This window comes from Dipodomys merriami, unplaced genomic scaffold (assembly GCF_024711535.1).
Source record: "Dipodomys merriami isolate MVZ:Mamm:240054 unplaced genomic scaffold, mDipMer1.0.p SCAF_21, whole genome shotgun sequence".
NCBI lineage: Eukaryota > Metazoa > Chordata > Mammalia > Rodentia > Heteromyidae > Dipodomys > Dipodomys merriami.
In genome coordinates, this window is record NW_027203493.1 from 2,897,626 (window position 1) to 2,923,014 (window position 25,389).

At 37.8% G+C, this 25,389-nt stretch overlaps 3 protein-coding genes across 3 annotated transcripts; all 3 read left to right on the top strand.

Annotated features, from left to right (window-relative positions):
* The first annotated feature begins 361 nt into the window (after window positions 1-361).
* Window positions 362-1,303, top strand: LOC138833547 (olfactory receptor 5B3-like). Its single transcript, XM_070031825.1, has one exon. It carries the CDS (start codon window positions 365-367, stop codon window positions 1,301-1,303), a length of 939 nt encoding a protein of 312 aa, XP_069887926.1. The 5' UTR covers window positions 362-364.
* A 6,766-nt stretch (window positions 1,304-8,069) lies between these two features.
* Window positions 8,070-9,011, top strand: LOC138834124 (olfactory receptor 5B3-like). Its single transcript, XM_070032888.1, has one exon. The coding sequence runs from the start codon at window positions 8,073-8,075 to the stop codon at window positions 9,009-9,011; it is 939 nt and encodes a 312-aa protein (XP_069888989.1). The 5' UTR covers window positions 8,070-8,072.
* Window positions 9,012-22,764: 13,753 nt separating this feature from the next.
* LOC138833548 (olfactory receptor 5B3-like) lies at window positions 22,765-23,691 on the top strand. Its single transcript, XM_070031826.1, has one exon. The coding sequence runs from the start codon at window positions 22,768-22,770 to the stop codon at window positions 23,689-23,691; it is 924 nt and encodes a 307-aa protein (XP_069887927.1). The 5' UTR covers window positions 22,765-22,767.
* Window positions 23,692-25,389: the final 1,698 nt, after the last annotated feature.

A 25,389-nucleotide genomic window follows, 5' to 3' on the forward strand; every position in this document is an offset into this window, starting at 1 on the left:
GTTATATTGTGTTTTAAGGAGATAAATAGATTATCATGAATTTTATTCCTACTTGTTTTTTTCTGATAAAAGAAATCATATCTATATAATTATACAGAACAGCAAGAAAAGAATTACATTACTAATAATAGCCCTATCAATAGCGTTATCAACATCCAAAATGTAACAAAAATTACTCATGGACCAAAAGACTGATTATAAAATAAAAAGAAAACATTTCCAATCAAGGCAGCAAAATTAGTTTTTCAACCTATGTATCAGGCTGTTTCCATTATGGAATAAGATATACATTGTCAGTTCAAAATTTCCATCTTTATCATCCTGTTTCTTTTTCCTCATTGCTTTAGGATTCTTAGTAACACTGATGGAGAACAGAACAGAAGTGACTGAGTTCATCCTGCTGGGGTTGACCAGTAACCCAGACCTGCAGGTCCCCCTCTTTATCACCTTCCTCATTGTCTACATCATCACGTTGGTTGGGAACCTGGGGATGATCCTCCTGATTCTCTTGGACTCTCGTCTCCACACCCCCATGTACTTCTTCCTTGGTAATCTCTCTCTGGTGGACTTTTGCTACTCTTCAGTTGTTACTCCAAAAGTCATGGCTGGCCTCCTCTTCGCAGACAAGGTCATCTCCCACAATGGTTGTGCTACTCAGGTGTTCTTCTTTTCAGACTTTGCTTCTGTGGAAAATTACCTGTTGGCATCGATGGCCTACGATCGCTACACAGCAGTGTGCAAGCCCCTCCATTATACCACCACCATGACAACCAATATGTGTCTGGGTCTGATCATAGGCTCCTATGTATGTGGTTTTCTGAGCGCTTCCATTTTTAACGGGAATGCATTCAGTCTGACCTTCTGTGAGTCCAATGTGATTCATCATTTTTTCTGTGACCTTCCAGCAGTCATGGTTCTCTCTTGCTCTGATAGACACTTCAATGATCTAGTCCTTTTGTATCTCGCCAGCTTCAATATCTTTGTTGCTCTCACAATAATCATAATATCCTATGCAATGATTTTTATCACCATCCTAAAGATGCGCTCAGCTGCAGGACATCAGAAGGCTATCTACACCTGCGCCTCTCACTTCACGGCTGTCTCCATTTTCTATGGGACTCTTATCTACATGTACTTACAGCCCAATTCCAGCCATTCCATGGACACTGACAAAATCTCATCTGTGTTTTACACCATGATCATCCCCATGCTCAACCCTGTGGTGTACAGCTTGAGGAACAAGGAGGTCAAGAACGCATTCACAAAAATTATTTCCAAGGCCAAATACTCCATCTGTGTTTGACCTTGATTTATGGGATCCACAATATGGACAGCTTCCACTGATAATTTGATCAACAATATCGGACTGGATCTTCTTCTCAAAAATATCCTGAGGTCATACTTTAAATCTACAATGAGTTCCATACCCTTTACCTATCAGGTTTTTACCTATTAGTTTTCTTGGGGGAAGGGGGGTAGCATTTAGTCAAGCAACAGAAGAGTTAATTTACAATGAGCTATGATCTTTTCAGAAAAACTTACTAAGTGTATCATGGTATATTACTGCATTATCTGTACATTTTTTTCTATCACATGTCATTGTAAATGTACATAAGAGGAGTGCTTGCAGACATTTAATGAAGACAAGCAATTAGTGTGGCACAATTGCTAAATGAAAAGAACTTTGGCTATTTGTGGAGGTGACTTTTATGTGTTAAGTTGCCTGAATTGAGGGATATCCAGTAAAAAAAAAAGTAAGAGAAACGTTAATAAAAATATTAGTGGAAAAACACTAGTGTCTGTGAAGATTTTTCCACGAGTGTTCTATATAACCAGCAGAATTGCTAAAGATATGTCTTCCTCAGTAAGGATGGAAATCATCAAGTCCTTTAGAGAATCACCCTGGCAGAACAAAAAGATAAAGAGTATGTCAATGAGTTAACCATTTCTTTTCTGTCTTGGATGTCAGAGGTGCTGGCTTTCACATACTCTGATTATAAGACATACACTCGTTATAACTCACCCTTGATTCTCAGGTCTTGGAAGACAGAAAGAATTATACTAGCTTTTAGATAGGAAGCTTGTGAGTCTTCTTGACTTCCCTAAACACCAGAGATCACACCCAGAATAAATCTTCTTTCTTGTGCTATGTACCCCCTCATGATTATGTTTCACTGGAAAACTTTAATACACTAATATTTAAGAGTTATCTTTTCACATTTACTTGGAGTATGGGAATATATATGTAACATTTTTATCCTCCCACTCCTTTAAGAGTTGTAGTTTGAGGAAACATGATGTATTGTTAAGTGAGTGTGTGTGCCGCTTCTCTCCATGATTTAGTGAAAGAGCCTAAATCTGTCACCTCACATGAGTTAATATTTCTCTTTTCTTTTATGGTTATTCTTTTAACATGTAAAGATGGCAAATAGCCAGTTACTGCACAATTGGATATAGATAACTTTCACTGCCTTTAGATGATACTATAAATTATCAGATTGTTTTAAGTTTTTCACTGAAAAGTCAATCTTGCCATATGTTTTTCCTTTTGAAAATTCATTGACATTCTTTTTCATTGTAAAGGTGATATACAGAGGGGTTACAGTTGCATAAGTAAGGTAATGAGCACATTTTTTTAAGTGTTACCCCTTCCTCATTTTCTCCCATTTTCCCACCACGATTCCCTTCCCCCAAGATGCAAAGTTCATTTCCAACATAGTCTCTAATGAGTATAACTGTTGCATTTGTCCTACCATTTCTGTGATCCTCTTCCCTTCCACAAATCTGATATACTTAAATATGACAAGGGTACACAAATCCAAACTAGTGACAACAGGAAATAGACCAAAGGAGTACAAAAAAAGAAAGAAAAAAGAAAGAACTGCAAGCAGTACACACACACACAAAGAAAAAATAAACCTCTTGTTTCCATTTCTTGGAGTTGATATAGATAAGCATAATTTTATATATACACATAGCTATTGACCTATTGTGATCCTCTATGCATTGACATTCTGAATGCAGACCATGTATTTATACTTTATTAAGTATAACTCTTTGTTGTCACTTTCCTAGCCTTGTCCTTTAGTCCAATCGCTCTGATTTCTATATTATTTCTTTATAATCTGACTATACTTACCAAGTTTACTGGCGTTTCCCTGTAAGAAATGCCCTAAGTCCAGCCAAGTCTTTGGAGAAGTGTTATTCTGTCACAGAGTCCTTCTTTGATCTCCTTTATAGACTCACACCTACAAATCCATCTCTACTATGCATTTGTTTTTTATTTCTTATTTATCTTTCCAAGTAAATTTTAAACTCAATAACTTCATTTGTTTTCTTTTTACTAATATTATAATTATTTCCCAAAAAGATGTCTTTCACGGTAGATTTGTGAAATGAGTGAATTCAATCATTAAGCTTTGGCTTCAGTTGCATGAACATATTGACTTTTGTATCATTCATGATTGAGACATGTATTGAAGGAGATACAGTTTCTAGAAATCTGCTAGAAAAGTACCCTCATAATTTTATTCTTTTAAAAATTTCCTCTTATAGCTTCTCTCAATTCTCGTACTCCCTAATGTAGACAAAATGACCTTCTGGGAAAAATAGACCTTACCATACAGTGGATCTTGTCACACATTCCCTTAGAAGTAATGTCTCCTAAAATGGCAGGTGCACCATCAAATAAATACTACTTAGAAAATCATAACCGAAATTCAGTATGCTAGTACTTAGAGGTGTCATTTGACTGTAGTTTAAAATTATTTTATGTACTGGAACTATACAAGAAACTGAAAAGATTTCCAATTTCCATGTTGAACATACATGGCAGTATTTGTCACAATTAAGCATAAGGTACAGATGATACAATGGAGTATATCTATGCATTTAATTATGATCCCCAGAGATTACACAAAATGTAACCACAGGACTGTGGCTCTATGTGTCATCAGTAATCACCATGCAACAAGAGGCATCAAGATCCTTGGGTGTGAATGTAAGATGGTTATGCTGGTACTTGTGGAACAGTCTGGATATATAAGAGTTTATTTATTGTAGAGAATGCTTACTCACTTCTGTATGTTGCTAAAAATTTCTCCCATTGAACATATTGCTAACTATTGTCTTGGTTAGTGTTTTGGAATCAGAGAAATATTATAAAATGCTGTAAAATAGCATCAATATGCTGGACTATGGCTGGCAGTATGTCACCCAAAAGATTCTTGTGGTGATTTTTGAAATCTTTTAATATTCCTCTGGGTAGCCTAGAGCAACTAGGAAGAAATGACTAGGTGAAGGATCTTAAGCACAAGAAATACTTGTGATCATCCCTGTCTGTCTTCAAATCAACTCCATGAGTCCTTATAAAGTGGACAAAAGTGGAGTAGGCAAAGCAACTGTCGAATCAACTCTAAAGTGAGGTCATCACAAGTCAGCAGCCACAGAAGGTTGGAAGGGACATAGAGTGTTCCTCTGAGACTATGACAAGTCAATGGTTCCGATAACCCACGGATTTCTATTCAGCGAGACGATTTCCAGAATAGTCAATCAAATCAATACCTTTAGGTCTTTTTTTTTTTTCCTTTGGTCAGTCATGGGGGCCTGAACTCTGGGCCTGAGCGCTGTCCCTCAGCTCTTCAGCTGAAGACAAGCACTCTGCCACTTGAGCCACAGCGCCACTTCCAGCCTTTTCTGCTTATGTGGTGCTGAGGAATCGAACCCAGGGCCTCATGCATGCAAAGCAAGCGCTCTACCACTGAGCCACCTTCCCAGCCCCAATATCCTTCGTTTTAAGACTCCCTATTCCCAGTAGTTGTATAATAATAAATAGTTGTATAATACTACTGAACCCCCTCACCTACTTTCTTCTGAGTCCTATTTTGTTTCATGTGTCTGATTGGGACAGTTCACAAGTGACACCATTGACTGATGGCATAAAGTTGCAACTGCCTCCCAATTACCAAAGGAATGACTAGAGAGAGGTGGAGTGGAGAATGCCATGCTAATAGTCAAAGAACATCATGTAGAGATGAGGAAAATTGGGAGGTTCGGTTGCATTGGGTGGGACGAGGGAGAATGATAAAAGAGGTGATAATGGTCAAGATGCAGTGTACTCATAAACTGATTTGTTGAATGGTAACCCCTTTGTGCAACTACTTAAAGAAATTCCAACTATAATTTTATAAAGAAACCTACTATAATTACCCTTCATCATTAATCATCACAGATTCACCCTTTCTCAACCAGGCATTCTAGACCTCTCAACCACATTTAGTCTTGTAAAAACTATGGCTCAACCTCACAATATGAGGCAACCATCCTGATACTAAACTTCCTTTCCTAGAAGATGTGGAGAAATGAATAGTCACCCACTTTCTTGATAGATTTCTTTTTGCTTATGTGGTGCTGAGGAATCGAACCCAGGGCCTCATGCATGCAAGGCAAGCGCTCTACCACTGAGCCACCTTCCCAGCCATTCTTGATAGATTTCAAAGCTAGAGGAAAAGGACTTTGAAAGATTTTATCATTGAGAAGTGAAAAATGATTTCAACCCAAATTGGACACAATGTGTACCTGCATCAAAACATCTCATGGCAAAAAAGCAGAAAAGGTCAAAAGCTATTTACAGATAACTAGATAAGATGATGTTAACAGAAATGAACCCCTAGATAGGGACACGGTGGTTTTCCTTGCTATTGTTTCTAACATATTCATAATGTAGTATTTGATGTTTTTGTTTCTTTGTATGTTCCTCCCCCATGGTATAACCCATTTTCGCTGTATTTGATGTTGGTGCCCTGCATCTTGAATATACACTTTGCTAATTTGGGGAGGGGAAGGGAAAAAACAAAATGCTTAAACAGGGATACAGGTTGACCCATTGTAACAATGAGATACACAAGACAATATGTTGAAAAACGAACTTTACAATTTAGGTGTGTGGGGGGGAGTGTAGTTGTAGAGGTGGGAGGGAAAGGATGGTAGGGGAAAAACAAAGGAGGAGGTAACTGCTTGATAGGAAACGTACTCATTACTTTGCTCATGTTACTGTAACTCCTCTGTACAATATTTTTACAATAAAAATGTATTTTTTAAAAAAAGAAACATCTCATGATACTCATTATTATGCACAATTTTAATGGATTTAAAAAAATATATCAGTTCTAAATAACAAAGATTTTTTAAATGTTATAACTAGCATGATCCCTATAGGGAAGTTAATTGCTTCTGCCCTAAGAAAACAGGATGGGAAGTTTCAGATACTCTCAAGGGGCAGTCTGGAGCTCTCCAAGTCTCTGTGACTCTCTCCAGAGCTCCATGTATTAGCCTCTGAAACCCTAACGTGACTCAACATTACATTGCCTGTCACACATCTGGACATCAACCATGCAGTCACCTGAGTGAAAACCAATGTGTTGTAGATGAGTTTCCAGTTTACCTCGGTAGTTTGCTTATGAGCTTTTCATCATGATCAGGAAAAAAGTTTCAAAGATAAAAATCACACGGACTGAAATTTTTGCTATTATATCAAACACTAGGTTTCACTGTTACATTTGTAGAAATATATATGTGTAGTATCATCATATTCACTTCCTGGGATTTGCTGTTAAGCAGTAACCACTTCTCAAGTTGCTTTTCAGACCTGAATTCTTTGATGTTTACATTCACAATATGTGAGTTATGTCATATATGAGCAGGTAAGTGAATCATCCACAAGCATAGAATGAACTGATGGTAGATTTAAGACTTGATTCATATTGGTATCCATTTTTCCTTGCTTTTGATTGATTGTATCATTTCAGTCATTAACAGAGAGAGAACTCCTGTAATAGAATTTACACATCACTCTACAGTTGATTTTATTATTTCAGAATCATACTTCTGTATTAACTATCTTTTTGCAAAGTTAAGAGGGTCGTTCATGAAGCAGTAGTGAATTGCCTACAGCAAGTATGAGTTATTTGTAAAGAAAATATTTCTAAAAAGAAGATTGAAATGAGTCTGGGATATAAATTTTATTGATGCCCAGGAACCTAAATTCCACATCTGTGAAATCTTATATTCTCACTGAGAATTGCATTCACAGACTCAACTTTCCCCACCAAACAATGTTCGCACTATTATGTGTACTATGTGTACAGTATCTATACTATACATACATACTATACAGTATCTATGATCCAAGAGCCTACTTCATCTTCAGCAGGATCAAAGTGCATGCAGTGAACACAACATTATAAACATGCATAGGTGTGCTAGTGATGACACTTATGAGATAGAGTAGAAAATGGCACAATGAAATTAAGAGCTTGTTAGTTCTTTGTGAACACTTTCATCATTGAATTAAACATTCAATTCCATTTCCCAAGTGTTTGCTTGTTTGTTTGACTAACATTGGGAACTGAATGTATATTGAAAAAGATTAAAGTAGCACTTTTTCTCTTTATTCAAAATGAAACTCCAAATGCTGTTTGACCAAAGAATATAATAAGGAGTCATAAGCTCTTGATATTTCATTACATTTTAATTCACTTTAGACTCATCCTCTTCTGAGTAGCTACTCAGAATGGTTTAAAGTCCAGAATAGAGAACTGTCTTTTTGTTTAGTAACTTAAAAGAAAGTAAGAACTGATCAAACTCCTCATGTTGTTTCGTTGTGAATTTACAATGAAACTGTGTCTGTCCGTTTCTTATAGGTGAACACCACACCAATTAGTAGCCTTTAGTGAGGTCAGGAGGAGTAACGGTGGCATAGTTCATTCACAGAAGTTAACTTAACCAACATATTAAGCCAAACTGCTTATATCCAATTTTGAAATGTGCAACAAATGTAAATTGTGTGCAAGATCTCTAAAGAGTCCTTAGTTTTGTCAATAAGTCCACCTGAATATGGCTTATTTATTGAATTTGATTCTGAAGCTCAGGATTTCCCAAAGAACTTGGAATAACTTGATAGTGATTAATGATGAAATACTTGCCGTACTTAGGTGTCAGAATTTAAACTGAATCTCCTTATCAGTGTTTCTCTTTTTCATTGACAGTGGTCTATTGATCCCCGGATAAGGTTAATGGAGAACAGAACAGAAGTGACTGAGTTCATCCTGCTGGGGCTGACCAATGACCCAGAACTGCAGGTCCCCCTCTTCATCACTTTCCTCATCATCTACCTCATCACACTGGCTGGAAACATGGGGATGGTCCTCCTGATTCTCTTGGATTCTCATCTTCATACCCCAATGTACTTTTTTCTTGGTAATCTGTCTCTAGTGGATTTATGTTATTCCTCAGCTGTCACTCCCACAGTCATGGCTGGTCTCCTTGTAGGAGAGAGCGTCCTTTCCTCCAGTGCTTGTGCCGCCCAGATGTTTTGCTTTGCTGCCTTTGGCAGTGCAGAAAATTGCCTCTTGGCCTCGATGGCCTATGATCGCTACACAGCTGTGTGTAAACCCCTGCACTACTCTACCGTCATGACAGCCAGTGTGTGTGGTTGGCTGATCGTAGGGTGTTATGTCATTGGCTTCCTGAATGCTTCCATCTACACTGGGGATGCCTTCAGTCTGTCCTTCTGTCAGGACAACGTGGTCCATCACTTTTTCTGTGACATTCCAGCAGTCATGGTTCTCTCTTGCTCAGACAGACGTGTGAATGAGCTGCTTCTTGTTTGCATGGTAAGCTTTAATATATTTTTCGCACTCATAGTTATCTGTATATCCTACCTGTTCATTTTTATCACCATCCTGAAGATGCACTCTGCAGCAGGATACCGGAAGGCTGTGTCCACCTGTGCCTCCCACTTCACTGCAGTCTCTATTTTCTATGGCACTGTTATCTTCATGTACTTAAAGCCCAGCTCTAGTCACTCCATGGACACTGACAAAATCACATCTGTGTTTTACACAATGGTCATCCCCATGCTGAACCCTCTGGTCTACAGCCTGAGGAACAATGAGGTGAAGAGTGCATTCTTCAAAGTCCATAGTGCATTTATTTGGGGGAGGCAAAATTAAAATGATAAGCTTAAATTTTGGGCACAGAATTTCTGGATTTTGTTCTCTCTCAGATTTTCTCTGTAAGTTCCTGATGAGATTCTCTTGTCTCTGCAACATCTCTTGTCCCAAAAAAAGTAGAAATCTTCAGTCCAAAAAACACATAACTAACATATAATGGATAAAAGTATCTTGCAGGTAGTTTGGTAAAACTCTAATTCACAGTAGTGGTAATGTTCACTAATTTCACTGAGTTTTGTTTTACCACGTCAGAAGAAATGTCTGTAAAACAAGTGCGTGAAGAAAGTCATGAACAGAAGACATTCATAGAAGCCTCCCTCCTGATCACCGATATGAGTGTAGTTCATGAATTTTCCAGAATGGAATCTAGTATGGCTCAGAGTGGTGGTTAACTTTATGTATTAATTGGAGTATATTTACAAATATACAAATATTCATTCACATATTTTTATTTGTGTGTCTGCAAGGGTGTTCCCAAGGTTCTGATATCTGAAGCAGCAGACTTAGTAAGGAAGACAAGGCTTCCTCCATGTAAGAAGTAATCATTCCATCAGTGAGGACTCACTGAAATGGAACAGGAAGTAGAGAAAGACTAGACTAAATCTTTCTCTTTTTCTCCTCCATTCTTCTTTGTTTTCTTCTTTCCTTTCTTTCTTCCCTTATTCTCTTTCTTCTCTTTCCCCTCCCTCTTTCTTTAACTCACTTTATACATAGGATTACTTATATGAACCTGATTCTTGGTCCCTTCTTCTTTCAATTTTATAATAGTTACATATTGCTTCCTCTATCTCAAATTGATTTTTCACCCATTTAACCTGTCTTCTAACCAACAGCCTCTATTCTCGAAAGTCTGAGCCCATAATAAATATGCATGTTTGTACGTGTATTTCTTAATGCACTTTTGATTCCATTACCAAGAGAAACCTGAGTAATAAAATAATGCTCACAATCATTACAACTCACAGCTCTGTATTTGAATTGGGTACCTAACTGAAATTTTTTTTTAAATTGTATTTTATTTTATTTGGGAACATACTGTACAGAGGGGCTACAATTACATGGGCAGGATAAAGCATACTTTTCTTACCAAGCATTGCAGCCTCCTCCTTTGTTTACCCTTCACTTCCCTTCCCCGCCTCCCCCATCCCCCCACCCAATTTTACCCCCCTCCCCCCACCCAATTATACCTCCCTCCCCCCCCCACACCGACATTGTAAAGCTGGTTTTGACATGACATTTTGTACTTCTCATTGTTGAAACAGGTCCACCTGAATCCTTAAACGACTTGTTTGTCCCCATCTCCTCCACATGTTATACTGACATCAAATATAGTGAAAGCGGGGGTTACACTGTGGGGAAGGGACATACAAAGCAACAAAGAAATAATCTTGTAAATGCGTTAGAAACACATGCATGAAAGAAACGAAAACATTAAAATACATATTTAAGGGTTCATTTTCCTAACATCACATTATCTGACCTTTTCCGCTTGACTCATACCTATACTAGATATTGCAAATAAGGGAAACCATGGGACCTATGCTTCTTTGGGCCTGGCTTACTTCACTTAATATAATTTTTTCCAAACCTTTCCATTTCCTAACAAATGGGGAAATGTCATTCTTTCTGGTGGAGGCATAGAATTCCATTGTGTATATATACCACATTTTCTTGATCCATTCATCTACTGAGGGGCATCTGGGTTGGTTCCATATCTTAGCTATGGTAAATAATGCTGCAATAAACATAGTTGTGCTGGTAGCTTTAGTGTGGTCTTGTTTGTAAACATTTGGGTAAATGCCCAAAAGTGGGATTGCTGGATCATAGGGGAGATCTATGTGAAGTCTTTTGAGGAACCTCCATACTGCTTTCCAAAGTGGTTGAACAAGTTTACATTCCCACCAACAATGAAGTAGGGTTCCTTTCTGTCCACATCCCCTCCAGCATCTGTTGTTGTTAGAGTTCTTGATTTTTGCTGTTCTAACTGGAGTGAGGTGATATCTCAATGTTGTTTTGATTTGCATTTCTTTTATGGCTAGGGATGTTGAACATTTCTTCATGTGTCTATTGGCCATCCTTCTTTCTTCTTCAGAGAAGCTTCTCTTTAAGTCTTTCGCCCACTTATTTATTGGGCAGTTGTTTCTTTGAGGATTTGTTGTTGGGTGGTTTAATTTTTTGAGTTCCAAGTATATTTTAGATATGAGACCCTTGTCCGTTGTATGGCTAGTAAAGATCTTCTCCCAATCGGTGGGCTTTCTATTGATCTTGCCAGCTATGTCATTTGCCCTGCAGAAGCTCTGCAATCTTATGCAATCCCATTTGTCCAACCTTTCTTTGATTTGTTGTGCTTCCGGGTCTCTATTCAGAAAATTTCGACCTGAGCCAAGGAGACCTAGGGTTTCTCCTATTCCATCCTGTAATGTTTTCAGAGTGTCTGCTTTGAGTTCAAGGTCTTTGATCCATTTGGAGTTGATTCTGGTGCAGGGTGATATAGAAGGATCTAGCTTTAGTTTTCTACATGTAGTTAACCAATTTTGCCAGCACCATTTACTGAAGAGGCTGTCTTTCTTCCATTCTATTGTTTTAGCTTCCTTATCGAAGATTAGATGGCTATAGGTCTGTAGGTTCATTTCTGGGTTTTCAATTCTATTCCATTGGTCCTGAGGTCTGTTCTTATGCCAATACCAAGCTGTTTTGATTACTATGGCTTTATAGTAGAGTTTGAAATTTGGTATTGATATTCCTCCAGCAGTGTTCTTTCCGTTGAGGAGCGTTTTTGCTATTCGGGGTCTTTTATTGTTCCATATGAATTTTTGGATTGCCTCCTCTATTTCCTTGAAGAATGAGGGTGGAATTTTGATAGGTATCGCGTTGAATTTGTAGATAGCCTTGGGAAGTATTGCCATTTTCACGATGTTAATCTTGCCAATCCAGGAGCATGGGAGGTTTTGCCATTTTTTAAGTTCTGTGTTGATTTCCTTTTTCAAGATTTTAAAGTTTTCATCATAGAGGTCCTTCACTTCTTTGGTTAAGTTAATTCCTAGGTATTTTATTTTTTGTGGGGCTATTACAAATGGAGTTGCTTTCCTAATTTCAGCCACACTTTTCTCATTGTTGGCATATAGAAAAGCCATTGATTTTTGGGGGTTAATTTTATAACCTGCTACTTTGCCAAAGTTTTGAATCAGCTTGAGTAATTTGGGAGTGGAGTCTATGGGATTCTTTAAATACAAGATCATGTCATCTGCAAAGAGGGAGAGTTTTATTTCTTCTTTCCCTATTTGGATCCCCTTTATGTCTGCATCTTGTCTTATTGCTGTAGCTAGGCATTCTAATACTAGATTGAAGAGAAGTGGAGAGAGTGGGCATCCTTGTCTTGTTCCTGAGTTAAGAGGAAATGGCTTTAGTTTTTCACCATTGAGTATAATGCTGGCTGTAGGTTTGTCATATACAGCCTTTATTATATTGAGGAATGTTCCATGGATTCCTACTTTTTCCAGAACCTTCATCATAAAGGGGTGTTGGATCTTGTCGAATGCTTTTTCTGCATCTATTGAGATAACCATGTGGTTCTTATTCTTGCTCCTGTTGATGTGATGAATAATATTAATTGATTTGCGTATATTGAACCAGCTTTGCATCCCTGAAATGAATCCTGTTTGATCATGGTGTATGATTTTTTTTGATGAATTGTTGAAGTCGATTGGCCAAAATTTTGTTGAGAAGTTTTGCATCAATGTTCATCAAAGAAATGGGTCTATAGTTCTCTTTCTTTGATGAGTCCCTGCCTGGTTTGGGATGAGGGTTATGATGGCTTCATAGAATGTGTTCGGTAGTGAGCATTCTCTTTCAATTTCATTGAAGAGTTGGAGGAATATTGGTGTGAGCTCTGCTTTGAAGGCCTTGTAAAATTCCGCTGTAAAACCATCTGGTCCTGGACTTTTCTTAGCTGGGAGGTCTCTTATTGCTGTTTCTATTTCAATGCTTGATATGGGCCTGTTAAGCTGGTTTAACTCATCTTGGTTTAGTTTTGGCATGTCAATATTTGCTAGGAAAAGGTCCATTTCTGTCAAGTTCTCAAACTTATTAGCATAAAGTTTTGAGAAGTATTCCCTTATAATGTTCTGAATCTTGGTTGTTTCCGTGGTGATGTTTCCATTCTCATCTCTGAGTTTATTAATTTGGGTGTGTTCTCTCCTTTTTCTGATAAGGTTTGCTAAGGGTCTGTCAATTTTGTTAAGTTTTTCGAAGAACCAACTCTTTGTTTTGTTGATTCTTTCTATAGTTTTTTTGGATTCTAATTCATTTAATTCTGATTTAATTTTGATTATTTCTTTCCGTCTACTGGATTGGGGTTTATCTTGCTGCTCTTTTTCAAGGAGGTTTAGATGTGTCATTAAATTGTTAGCTTCCGATCTCTCCAATTTGTTGATGTAGGAGCTCAGAGCTATAAACTTGCCTCTGAGTACTGCCTTTGCTGTGTCCCAGAGGAGCTGGTAATTTGTGTGTTCATTTTTGTTGAATAGCATGAACATTTGAATTTCCTTTCTAATCTCTTCCATGACCCACTCATGATTCAGCAGTGTGTTGTTCAGCCTCCATGTGATACTGGACTTTCTTTGGTGGCTTTTGGTGTTGAGATCTAATTTTATTCCCTTGTGGTCAGAGAGAATGCAAGGTATAACTTCAATGTTTCTGAATTTAGACAAGTTTGCTTTGTGGCCTAAAATGTGGTCTATTTTAGAAAACGTTCCATGTGCTGCTGAGAAGAACGTGTATTCTGTTGCTGCTGGGTGAAATGTTCGGTAAATGTCTGTTAAGTCTAATTGATCTATGCAGCTGTTTAGATCTGCGGTTTCTCTGTTGAGTTTTTGCCGGGTTGATCTATCTAGTGGGGAGAGTGGTGTGTTAAAATCCCCAACAATTAATGTCTTTGGATCTATATGGGATTTGAGGGAAAGTAGTGTTTCTTTGATAAATTTGGGTGCTCCATTGTTTGGCGAATAGATATTTAGAATTGTAATATCCTCCTGAAGGAGAGATCCTTTAATTAGTATGTAGCGACCTTCTTTATCTCTTCTCACGAATTTTAGTTTGAAGTCTATTTTATCTAATATTAGGATTGCAACTCCCGCCTGTTTATGAGGGCCGTTTGCTTGGTAGATTTTGTTCCAGCCTTTAACCTTGAAAATATGTTTGTTTTTACGGGCAAGATGTGACTCCTGCAGGCAGCAGATAGAAGGGTCTTGTTTTTTAATCCAACTAGATAGTCTATGTCGCTTAATTGGAGAGTTCAGTCCGTTAACATTAAGAGATAGGACTGAGAGGTATTTGGGGGTTCCTGCCATGTTATCCACCTTCTTGGGGGCTGTGAAAACTGGGTTCTTCCTAAGGTTCTTGGATTCTCAGTTGGGGTGCAGTTTCTTGGCCTTTGTTGCGTTCTTGTTGGTTTTCTATGTGTAGGACATCTTTAAGAATCTTTTGCAGGGCTGGTTTGGTGGAGATGTATTGTTTCAATTTTTCTTTGCTATGGAAGGTTTTTATTTGGCCTTCAGTTATGAAGGAGAGTTTAGCTGGGTACAGTATTCTTGGTTGATAGTTGTTTGTTTTTAGGGCATGGCATACGTCATTCCAGGCTCTTCTTGCTTTGATTGTCTCTGCTGAGAAATCTGAGGTAATTCTAATTGGTTTCCCTTTATAGGTGATTAACCTTTTCTCCTTGACAGCTTTAAGGATCTTTTCCTTGGTCTGGGTTGATCCTGTGTGGATTATAATGTGACGGTGGGATGTCCTATTCTGGTCTGGTCTATTTGGGGTTCTAAAAGCTTCTTGTATCTGAATAGGCCTATCTTTTTGTATGTTTGGGAAGTTCTCTGCTAGGATCCTGTTAAACAAATTTCCTAGACCATTAACTTCTGTTTCTAGGTGCTCCTCTACACCCATTATCCTTAGATTGGGCCTTCTGATGGTGTCTTCCAGGTGTTGGATAGACCTATCATATTTCTTGGACTTGTCTTGGATGGTTGTATGTTCTTTCTCTATAATATCTAGGCTGTCTTCAATCCCTGAGATTCGATCTTCTGCATGGTCTAACCTGCTGTCAAGCCTCTCTACTTTGTTTTTTATCTCTTTTCCTTCTAATTGGTCAGCTTTGATGGCTTCAAGTTCTTTGTTGAAGCTCTGTTTTAGGTCTTGTATGAATTTCTTTACTTCCTTAATTTGGTGTTCAGTGTTTGTTCTCAAATCACTTAGTTGATTGGTTATGGTTTCTTTGGACTCCCATTCCTTCTGTTGGGTTCCATTCAGCATTCCCTTTGTGGTCTCCCTGACTTCCTTCAGCTCTTTGTTAATGGATTCCATGAATGCCTTTAGTGATCTTTGTGTATTCTCTACCTGGTCTCTTAATTCGTGAATTACTCTTTGATTAGTTTCCTCCCTTCTGTGGGATTCCTGCAGTTCTCTTTGAGTGTTCTCTGCCTGCTCACGCCATTCCTCCCTTTCTCTTTGAGTATTCTCAAGTTGTTCACGCAAATCCTGTATCAGTTTTTGAGAAGCTTCCTCACGCTTATGATATTCCTGTATAAACTTCTGGGATGCCTCCTCTCTCTCCCTATCACGCTCATACAGAGTCCTTTGTACATTGTCAAACTTCTCATTTATCATGTTTGCTATTAGTGTTTGTAGAGCTATTTGGGAACTCTCCTCTGGATTATTCTTTATCTGTTCTAATCCCTGATTATCAAGGTTGGGAATTGAGATACCCGAATTTGCCATTTTTCTTGTGTTTTTCCGGCTTACTCGGCCCATTTGAGATAAAGATTGTACCAGTTTTGTGCTAGAACACTATCTTAAGGCAACCATCAACCAAAGTTTGCATTTGTACAGTCAATAGTCTACAGATACAATCTAGTTCAACAGATACATCTATTCAACATCAAACGACTATATGTTAAAGGACTTCGAACCGCAGAAAAGAATTTGGAAAACCAGAAATTATTAGGATTAGGGAGAGATGTGGGTAAAAAATAGGAATAGATTGGTGTGGGGAGGCACAGGGAGAGTTAACTATGTCCTAATCACAATGCAGGAAATGAGTTGGGTAGGATGCAAGTAGAGAGAGAGAGAAAAAGAAGAGACGGAAAGGGGAATAAAGAGAGACCAGAAAAAGAATAGAAACGTAAAAATTAATGTTATTATAGAGGTTAAAAGACCGTCTATTTAGAGAGGAGTGTGAATATGTTCAGAGAAGGGGAGGGACATAGAGGAGATGTGAAAAGCTTTAAGGATGGGAACGGGAGAAGAAAAGATCAGAAGTTCAGTAGAGCTAGATAAAAAACAAAAAGATAATTAAGAAAGAAAGAAAAAGAGAAAGAAGACAAGAAAAGAAAGGAAAACTCTCATTCACGTATTCCTAAAATAAAAATTATAAGATGAGAAAAAAAAGTTACTGGAAAACAATTATTTTTTCAGAAGAGGCAAAAATTAAAGATTAATAAAAGTTTTAGAAGGGAAAAAAATTTATGTATATATATATATATATATATGGTAACAAAAAACAAAAAACAAGCAAAAAAAAAGAAAAGAAGAAGAAGAAAAAAAAAGAAAAAAAAAGTCTTTTGATTTTTTTTTGGGGGGGGGGGAGGAGTGGGAAGAATTCTTTATCTCCCTTTTGTCTGCAACCAGTCTCTTGTTGGAGTCTCTGGTCAGCTTGAGGTCCTGTGGCTTGATTGGTTTCTTAAGTCGGTTGTTTGGAAGAGGCAGAAAAATGCTCTGCTTTACCCAAGATTTTGAGATCCCCCTCCCAGGTTAGTTTTCTGGGAGGGTGGTCTGCTTTGAGAGTCACAAAAGAGGGGGATGTGGTGATGACGCTAGGTTCTGGGTAGAGTTGAGGCCTTTCAACAAACAGTAGCTTTTCCCTGGGGCTATTTTGTGATAAAGCTCACAGCGCCCAGCCTGGAGCCATTCTCAGGGTTTCTGTTTTTCAATTGATTGTGGTGGCTGCTAGAGGGAGGGGCAGCCTCTGGCTCTGGTTACCCAGTGAGGGAAGGCACTCCGATGGCTGGCGCCTGATCTGGGTGACTTTTCCCTGGATGGAGCTGAGTCTGGCAGGTCACTTCGCCGTTAAGTTCTTGTGACCTGCTAAATGACTCATTTTATTCCAAGGCCTGAGTTGGAGCTAGCAGCTCCTCCAGCTTTGTCGGTATCCAAGATGGAGATCACTGGTGCTGGGGGGGGAGGGGTAGCCTTCCCTCCTCTGCTCCCTGAGGAGTGAGGATGTCGGGCTTGTACTCACGCCGAGTCTTGGATCCTGGGTCGTCTCTGGTCTGCAAACAGCAGGATGAAGATGTTCGCTCCTTGTCGGTTCTTGTTGGTGTTGAGTAGAATCCGCTCATCCGCTGCGTCTGGCTCCTTTGTCCCCGACTCTGTGTCTCAGGTATGACTCCGCGGTCGCCGCCACGGCCCCGCCGCCGCTGGAGCGGCAGCTGGTGCGTTTCCTTGGCTTCCCCTCTCTTGTCTAACTCTCTGTCCTGTGATGACACACTTGGTGTGATTCTCTGGCTTAGGACTGTTCACTGGAACTCTAAAACTCCTTTCTATGCGAGAGCTTGTTCAGATTCCAGCTTCTCCTCCGCCATCTTCCCGGAACTCCCTCCTAACTGAAATTTTTTCTCTAGTAATTTTTATATTGATTATAAACTTACAAGAAATGAACTTCTACCTCTTAACAACAGACAGACTGAAGGTGAAGAAACAGATTTCATCTGTGCAAACAGATCTAAAAGAAAGTAAGAATGAGCCTAGTTATAACAGGTAGAATGATCTTTCAAAAAGAAACAATAAAAAGAGATAAAAAATCTCTCTCTGTAGATAGATAGATAGATAGATAGATAGATAGATAGATAGATAGATAGATAGATAGATCAGTATGCCAAGTAGGAATTATAATGGTATGGATATAATTACACAAAAATTTCTTAGAATATATTGGATCACCTACTCATATAAAGTAAATATTAAACAACCTGAAGGTACTTATAGACTCTAATGCAATTATTATACATTGTCCTACTCTCGGTCAATGACATGTCACATAGATATAAACTCAACAGAGAAACAGCAGAATTAAATGCACCCTAGAATCAGTGGACCAAACACATGTACACAATATTCCAACCAATGGCTAAAAAGTATACATATTCTCATCAGCCTGTAGGACACTTCTTAAACAGTTCACATGGTAGGTCAATAAGTATCAATAATTGTTCAACTTGACATCTTATTGAATGTATTTTTGTACCACAGTGAATAAAAACTAGAGTTGCATGAAAAGTGAAAACCATAAAAATATACAAATAATTGAAAATTAAACAACCTACTTTTGAAGAACTAATGAATCATAAAAGATTCAAGAAAGAAAGACAGGCAGAGTGCACATGCTTGTATGCCAAGACACTTGGCAAACAGAGTTAGGAGAATTAAAATAAAAAAGACAACCCTGACAGAGTTAACAAGACCCATAGTTAAGAACATAAAATAAAACTAAAGAATTGTTATTAGTACAAGTTGTAGGATATTTGCCTAGAAAGTTCAAGCTCTGAGTTCAATTCTTTGTACCAAATAAATAAATAAGCAAATAAATAAAACACTAATTCTTATTCAAATAAGAGAAAATGTAAACTAAGTATGAAAACATGGGCTATAGTAAGGAAAATACTAAGAAAAGTGTAAAATATCACTAACCATCAAAAATGTAAATAAAATATCTCTCTCTATATAAAATACAAATAAAAAGATCTCCCTGTATAAGAAAATACAGTGAGATACTCACCCTGCCCCATTAAAAGTGATTTTATTAAAATGAAGAATAATAACTATTGATGATAGAAATGCGGAAGAAGGAAATAAGATTCTTGTACATTGTTAGTGGGATTGTAGATTAGTATAACCACTACAGAATACTACATAGGGGTTCCTAAAAGTAGTACAGATAGCTGGGCGCTGGTGGCTCATGGCTGTAATCCTACCTACTCAGGAGGCTAAGATCTGAGGATCACAGTTCAAAGCCAGCCCTGGCAGAAAAGTCCGTGAGACTCTTATCTTCAATTCGCCACCAGAAAACCAGAAGTGGCACTGTGGCTCAAGTGGTAGAGCACTCACCATGAGCTGAAGAGCTGAGGGACAGTGCCCAAGCCACAGTTCAAGCCCCATGACTGATATATGTACAGATAAAACCACTTTGTGATACATCAATGATTCTGAGTATAAATTCAAGGCAAATGAGTTCAATATGTGAAAGGCACATCTGCACTTCATGACCCTCACAGAACTGTACGCAATACCTAAGGAATAAAAACTATTAAAACGACTATCCATCCATGAATGGATAAATAAAAAGTTGCACATATACAAAGTAGACTACTATTCATCATAAGAAACATTTCTAATTTGGGAAATTTTGATGTAAAGTAAAATTTAGAGGCTAGAAAGACAATAAATTATCTCAAGAGTATGTCAGATTTTCACATTTTATTCTTAGGAGTTGGGAGTAGAATGGGCAGTACCAAAGTCTTCAAAGAAGATGGGGAAGGGAATACTGGGAATGATGATCAATGAACACTAACACAGTAAGTTAGCAGAAAAAAAGCTCTGGTGTGCTATTGCACTGTAGGGTGACTAAAAATAGTAATTACATACCTCTTTTAGTAGCCAAAAGAAAGGATTTTAAATTGTTTGTCATAAATAAATGTTAACTGTATGGGTAGTCATATTTAACCTGATGTAACCATTAAACATGGTCTTGCAATATGGAAATTATGTAGTAATTCAGACATTTAGTTGTTGTACAAAAGAGTTGATATCTAACAAAGCAGTTTGTGAATACGATCCATCTTGATCAGTGTCCACCCATTTCACCATTCCCTTTCCCTGACTTGTCTTAATTTTGTAGAATATAGTATGAATTCTCTTTTTTTGCAAATGTAATTAAATTTTATTTTTTAAATACAATGCATTATTGAAATACCGATGAAAGCGCAGCTGAGAGGATGTCTCAAATACTAGAGTGTCTGCCTAAACAGCATTTTTCTCATTCCAAACATCATTATTTCCATCCTTCCTTCTCCCACTTAAAAAATCATAAATAACTACAGAATTAACCTACATGTTCCTTAATCATCCATTGAAGAAAGACATTGTAATATATATATATATATATATATATACAAACACATATGCACAATGATATACTATTTAGCCACACATAATAATAAAATCATATCATCTTCAAAAAAATAGATAGAACTGGAAACCTTCATAGTAAAGCAATAAGCCATACTGTGAAAACAAATACTAGATTTCTCATATGCATACTCTAGACCCAGATAATAAAATGAATGACCCAGGTGTAAAAGATGGAACTGATTACATTTGGAAAAAAAAGTAAGAGAGGAGATAAAGAGAAATATTGTGGAGTAAATATGTTCAAAAGAAGATAGTATGAATTCTTGATTGCATTCTCTTCCCTTCATTCTTCTACCCCTCCCTCCTTCACCCCACCCCCCTTGCAAGCACCTATTTCCTGTACTTATTTTGTTGGGCTTTGACTTTTTCTTCCTAAGGAATTTGAGTTCTCCCTAGAGTCCACCATATTTCAGTTAGTACAATGGTAACTACTCGCAAACCACCCCACGTGTTTACTTATAATCCAAACATTTTTAAAATCAAGAAGTCACAAACATGAACATAACTACTATGTTCCCTACAGGTGTTTTAATTAGGAAGTCCCCAGAAAATAAGGGCTGGGGAGCTATAATAGTCTCACAGGGGAATGCTGAGGAGCTCTTCAGGTCCATATAATTCTATCCAGATCTCCATGTATCAGCCTCTGAAAAACTAGCATGACCCACATCCTAGCGTTTGAGAAGAGAGACACTGCATGCCATGTTTCACTGGTCACTAATTTCTTTCCAGTGATAATCATTGTTAATAAATACATATCTTTTTCTTACCTGAGGACCAGCTGTGAGCTTTCACTCCTGGAAATAAAAATTACATTGGTAGAGTTATAATTAACCACTTCTCCAGATGTTCAAAAACAACCCTTATCTGTTGTTTACAGTCACAATCTGTGAATTATATGACAAATATTGTCCTGTCAGGTTAGTTTTGAACTGGGGAGGAATTAAGCAACTCCTCCACAAAACAGAAAGTATTTATGATAAAGTTAGGAATTAATCCATGTGAATGGTTCGTCTTTCAGTACCTTAGAGAAATCATGGAACATTCTAACTTCTTCCTGAGAGAAACGAGATCTCCAATCATGTTTCTTTAATGACTGACATTTTTCTCCAAGAGGTAAGTTCTATATACCACATAAAATTTTAGTGAGAAAAACAATTTATGGAAATACAAGGGGGAAGTTATATCTACTATGAGATATTTTTTAATTTTAATTTTAATTTTTTTATTGTGAAAATACTGTACAGAGGGGTTACAATTACATGGGCAAGATAGTGAGTACATTTCTTATCAAGCATTGCAGCCTCCTCCTTTGTTTACCCTTCCCATCCCTTCCCATCCTCCCACCCCCCCACCCAATCCTCCCCACCCCCAAGTTGTAAAGTTCGTTTTCGACATGACAACTTGCACTTTTCATTGTTGCAACAGGTCCACCTGTATCCTTATTTAAACGACTTGTTTTTCCCCTTCCCCTCCACAAATTATACTGACATCAAATACAGTGCAAGCAGGGGTAATACTGTGGGGGAGGGACATACAAAGCAACAAAGAAATAATCTTATAATAGCGTTAGAAACAAATGCATGAAAGAAAAAAAACATTTAAAATACATATCTTAGGGTTCATTTTCCTAACATCACCTTATCTGACCTTTTCTGCTTTACTCATACATATACTAGATATTGCAAATAAGGGAAATCATGGGACCTATGTTTCTTTGGACTTGGCTTACTTCACTTAATATAATTTTTTCCAAGTCTATTTTTAACGGAAGACATGATATCACTGTTTTAATTAAAACAGCAACAAAATAGCAAACTCAAGTAATCTGTGGAGTGATTGTCAACATTTCCGTTGTAGAAAATTCTGTGGCTGCCATGAACTTCTCAGATATTTCTGCAAAACTATGAACCAAAAGCAAGACAAATGATACTCTGATTGATTACCTGTTGATTTTATTTTTAAAATGTATTTACCTATCATAAGAAGTTCACTAGAACACAAATAAGCAAAAAGCCATAATAATAAAATGATCTTTCTTTAGGTCTGAATAAATAAGTTAATGAAGTAATATGCTTGAGCTGAATTAGAAACTTTTCCCTAACTTATTAGGTAGCAATTACAGAGAATGTAAATCTAAATAGTTTGACATATTTCTGGGGAAGTGGGTAAAATGGAAGTGTCAACTTTCACTGATATATAGCAAAGCAAATGCACTAATAGAATCATGTGGTCTACTTTTCAAGTTGTCAAATTGTTTATATTTAGGGAACAGTGTGAAGAATGTTTAAATAACACACGTGGTAATTAAAAATCTAGTTGTTGAACAATATTAACCCTTTATGTAATCAGAGCACTAAATTGGGCTTCAAGTTCATGATTACATTTAAAGATTCTTGAAGTACAATTTATTGCTACATCCAAGAAATGCATACTGCTCTTATTTCAATCCATTTGTGAAGCGCTTGATTTTTTTCCTGATAGGTGAAGAACATTTGATAATTCTCGGATAACGTTGATGGAGAACAGAACGGAGGTGACAGAATTTATCCTGCTGGGACTGACCAGTGACCCAGACCTGCAGGTCCCCCTCTTTATCACCTTCCTCATCATCTACACCATCACACTGGTTGGGAACCTGGGGATGGTCCTCCTGATTCTCCTGGACTCTCGTCTCCACACCCCCATGTACTTCTTCCTCGGTAACCTGTCTCTGGTGGATTTCTGTTACTCCTCAGCTGTCACACCAAAGGTGATGGCTGGTCTCCTTATGGGAGACAAAGTCATCTCCTACCATGCTTGTGCTGCTCAGATGTTTTCTTTCACTGCATTTGCTACTATGGAAAATTACCTGCTGGCCTCCATGGCCTATGACCGTTATGCAGCAGTGTGTAAGCCCCTCCATTATACCACCACCATGACAAGAAATACGTGTGCAGGTGTGATTCTAAGCTGTTACCTCCGTGGTGTTCTAAATGCCGCCATCTATACTGGTGACGTATTCAGTCTCTCCTTCTGTAAGTCCCATATCATCCATCACTTTTTCTGTGACATGCCAGCGGTTATGCTTCTCTCTTGCACTGTGAGACGTGTTAATGAGCTGATTATTATTTATGTAGCCAGCTTTGATATATTTTTGGCTCTCACGGTAATCTTAACATCTTACACAATCATTTTTATCACCATCTACAAGATGCACTCAGGTGCCGGACATCAGAAGGCTTTGTCCACCTGCGCCTCCCACTTCACTGCGGTCTCCATTTTCTATGGGACTCTTATGTTCATATACCTGCAGCCCAGCTCCAGTCACTCCATGGACACTGACAAGACTGTATCTGTGTTTTACACGATGGTCATCCCCATGCTGAACCCTATGGTCTACAGCCTGAGGAATAAGGAGGTCAAGAGCGCATTCACAAAATACTTTCTAAAGTCAAAGTAATATTTATGTTTTTCACATTTATTTGGGGGGGGATGCATAATATCCATATTCATTACACTCGAATCGTCTCAGTATGTACCCTGAGTCATATTTTAAAACCCACATGATTTCAAATGCCTGACGTAATTTCCTTAATCTACAATAGCCAAATGTCTGGAAAAAGGGAAACATGACATCTATAGGAAGATTATCCTTGAGTGCATATTTTTATGGTATTTTAGATATGCTTATCATAAGCACTAGTTATAACTTATTTCAATTCAATTTTCTCTTGTAATGAAAACTTAATGTAAAAATAGCTACATGAAGAAGCACATGGATATTTGAAAGGTATGTTGATGTTTAGTGTGTTTGAAGATGTTTGTGACTTAATAGAGCAGAATTTTATATTATGTGGTTGTTATGTTGCTATTTTATGATCATCTGACTCAATGAAAGGCTACTCAAATAGTTAAGTATTTCATGTGTGTGTGCTTACGAATATGTTCTGTTGTAGAGAACTATTTAATCTAATAAGTTTATCATCCAATCCATTGTGGTTCTCTCCACTAGAAGAGTTATGAAATGTCTGAATCTTTCTCTGTCTTCTTTAACTGGAACACTCATATGGTCTTTGGTTTGTGCCTCAGAGCTACTAATTTTTGGACCTTCAATCTGTAAGTCTTAAGCTCATCACCCTTCACTCTCCACTCAGATTTTTGAACTCAGAATGAATTAAAACCCAACCATGCCAGGTGCTGGTTGCTCATGCATGTTATCCTAACTACTCAGAAGGCTGGGATCTGAGGATCATGGTGCAAAGCCAGCTCAGGCAGGAAAGCCTGTGAGACTCATTGGAGAATGAACTACCAAAAACCACTGTAAGTGGTTCTGTGGTTCAAGTGGTAAAGCACTAGCTCTGAGAACAAAAGTTCAGGAATGGCATGTAGGCCCTGATTTCAAGTCCCAGGACCAACACATGCACACACACACACACACACACACACACACACACACAGAGACATGTTTATTCTACAAATTACACAAGGAGAGTATGGCCCTTCTTAGCTTCCATAATCATATGTGTTCTGTCTGACCCATGACAAGTGTATTCTTTTTTTTGGGGGGGGGGTCCAGTTGTGGGGCCAGAACTCTGGGCCTGAGCGCTGTCACTCAGCTCTTCAGCTCAAGGCTAACTCTACTACTTGATCCACAGCACCACTTCTGGCTTTTTTCTTTTGCTTATGTGGTGCTGAGGAATCGAACCCAGGGCCTCATGCATGCAAGGCAAGCACTCCACCACTGAGCCACCTTCCCAGCTCCACAAGTGTATTCTTACAGGTTTATTCATGCCCTGTTGATTCAATTTCACTGCAGAACATTAATAGATTAATGCTTAAGGGTTGTAATTAGGTTTTGACTTGTGATATTGAAATATAAACATATGTATCATATTTTTATTTCTCTGCCTATTAGTCTAGGAGTCTTACTTTGAGACAAAACTTATAATACTAATAAAAATCATGTGTTTTATCTGTGCATATTTTAACAATATACATATACATATAAATTAATCTCATTTAATAAAAAATTAGTTTATCTGCTTTAATTACTTTTTACAATCTCTCTCTCTATATAAATTGAGTAGGTCAAGAAATTGTTACACCCATACACATGCACATATACACACACAGACATACACACACACACACATACACA

Coding starts and splice junctions, on each gene's coding strand:
- LOC138833548 (XM_070031826.1), top strand. CDS start 22,768: ATGGAGAACAGAACGGAGGTGACAGAATTTATCCTGCTGGGACTGACC.
- LOC138833547 (XM_070031825.1), top strand. CDS start 365: ATGGAGAACAGAACAGAAGTGACTGAGTTCATCCTGCTGGGGTTGACC.
- LOC138834124 (XM_070032888.1), top strand. CDS start 8,073: ATGGAGAACAGAACAGAAGTGACTGAGTTCATCCTGCTGGGGCTGACC.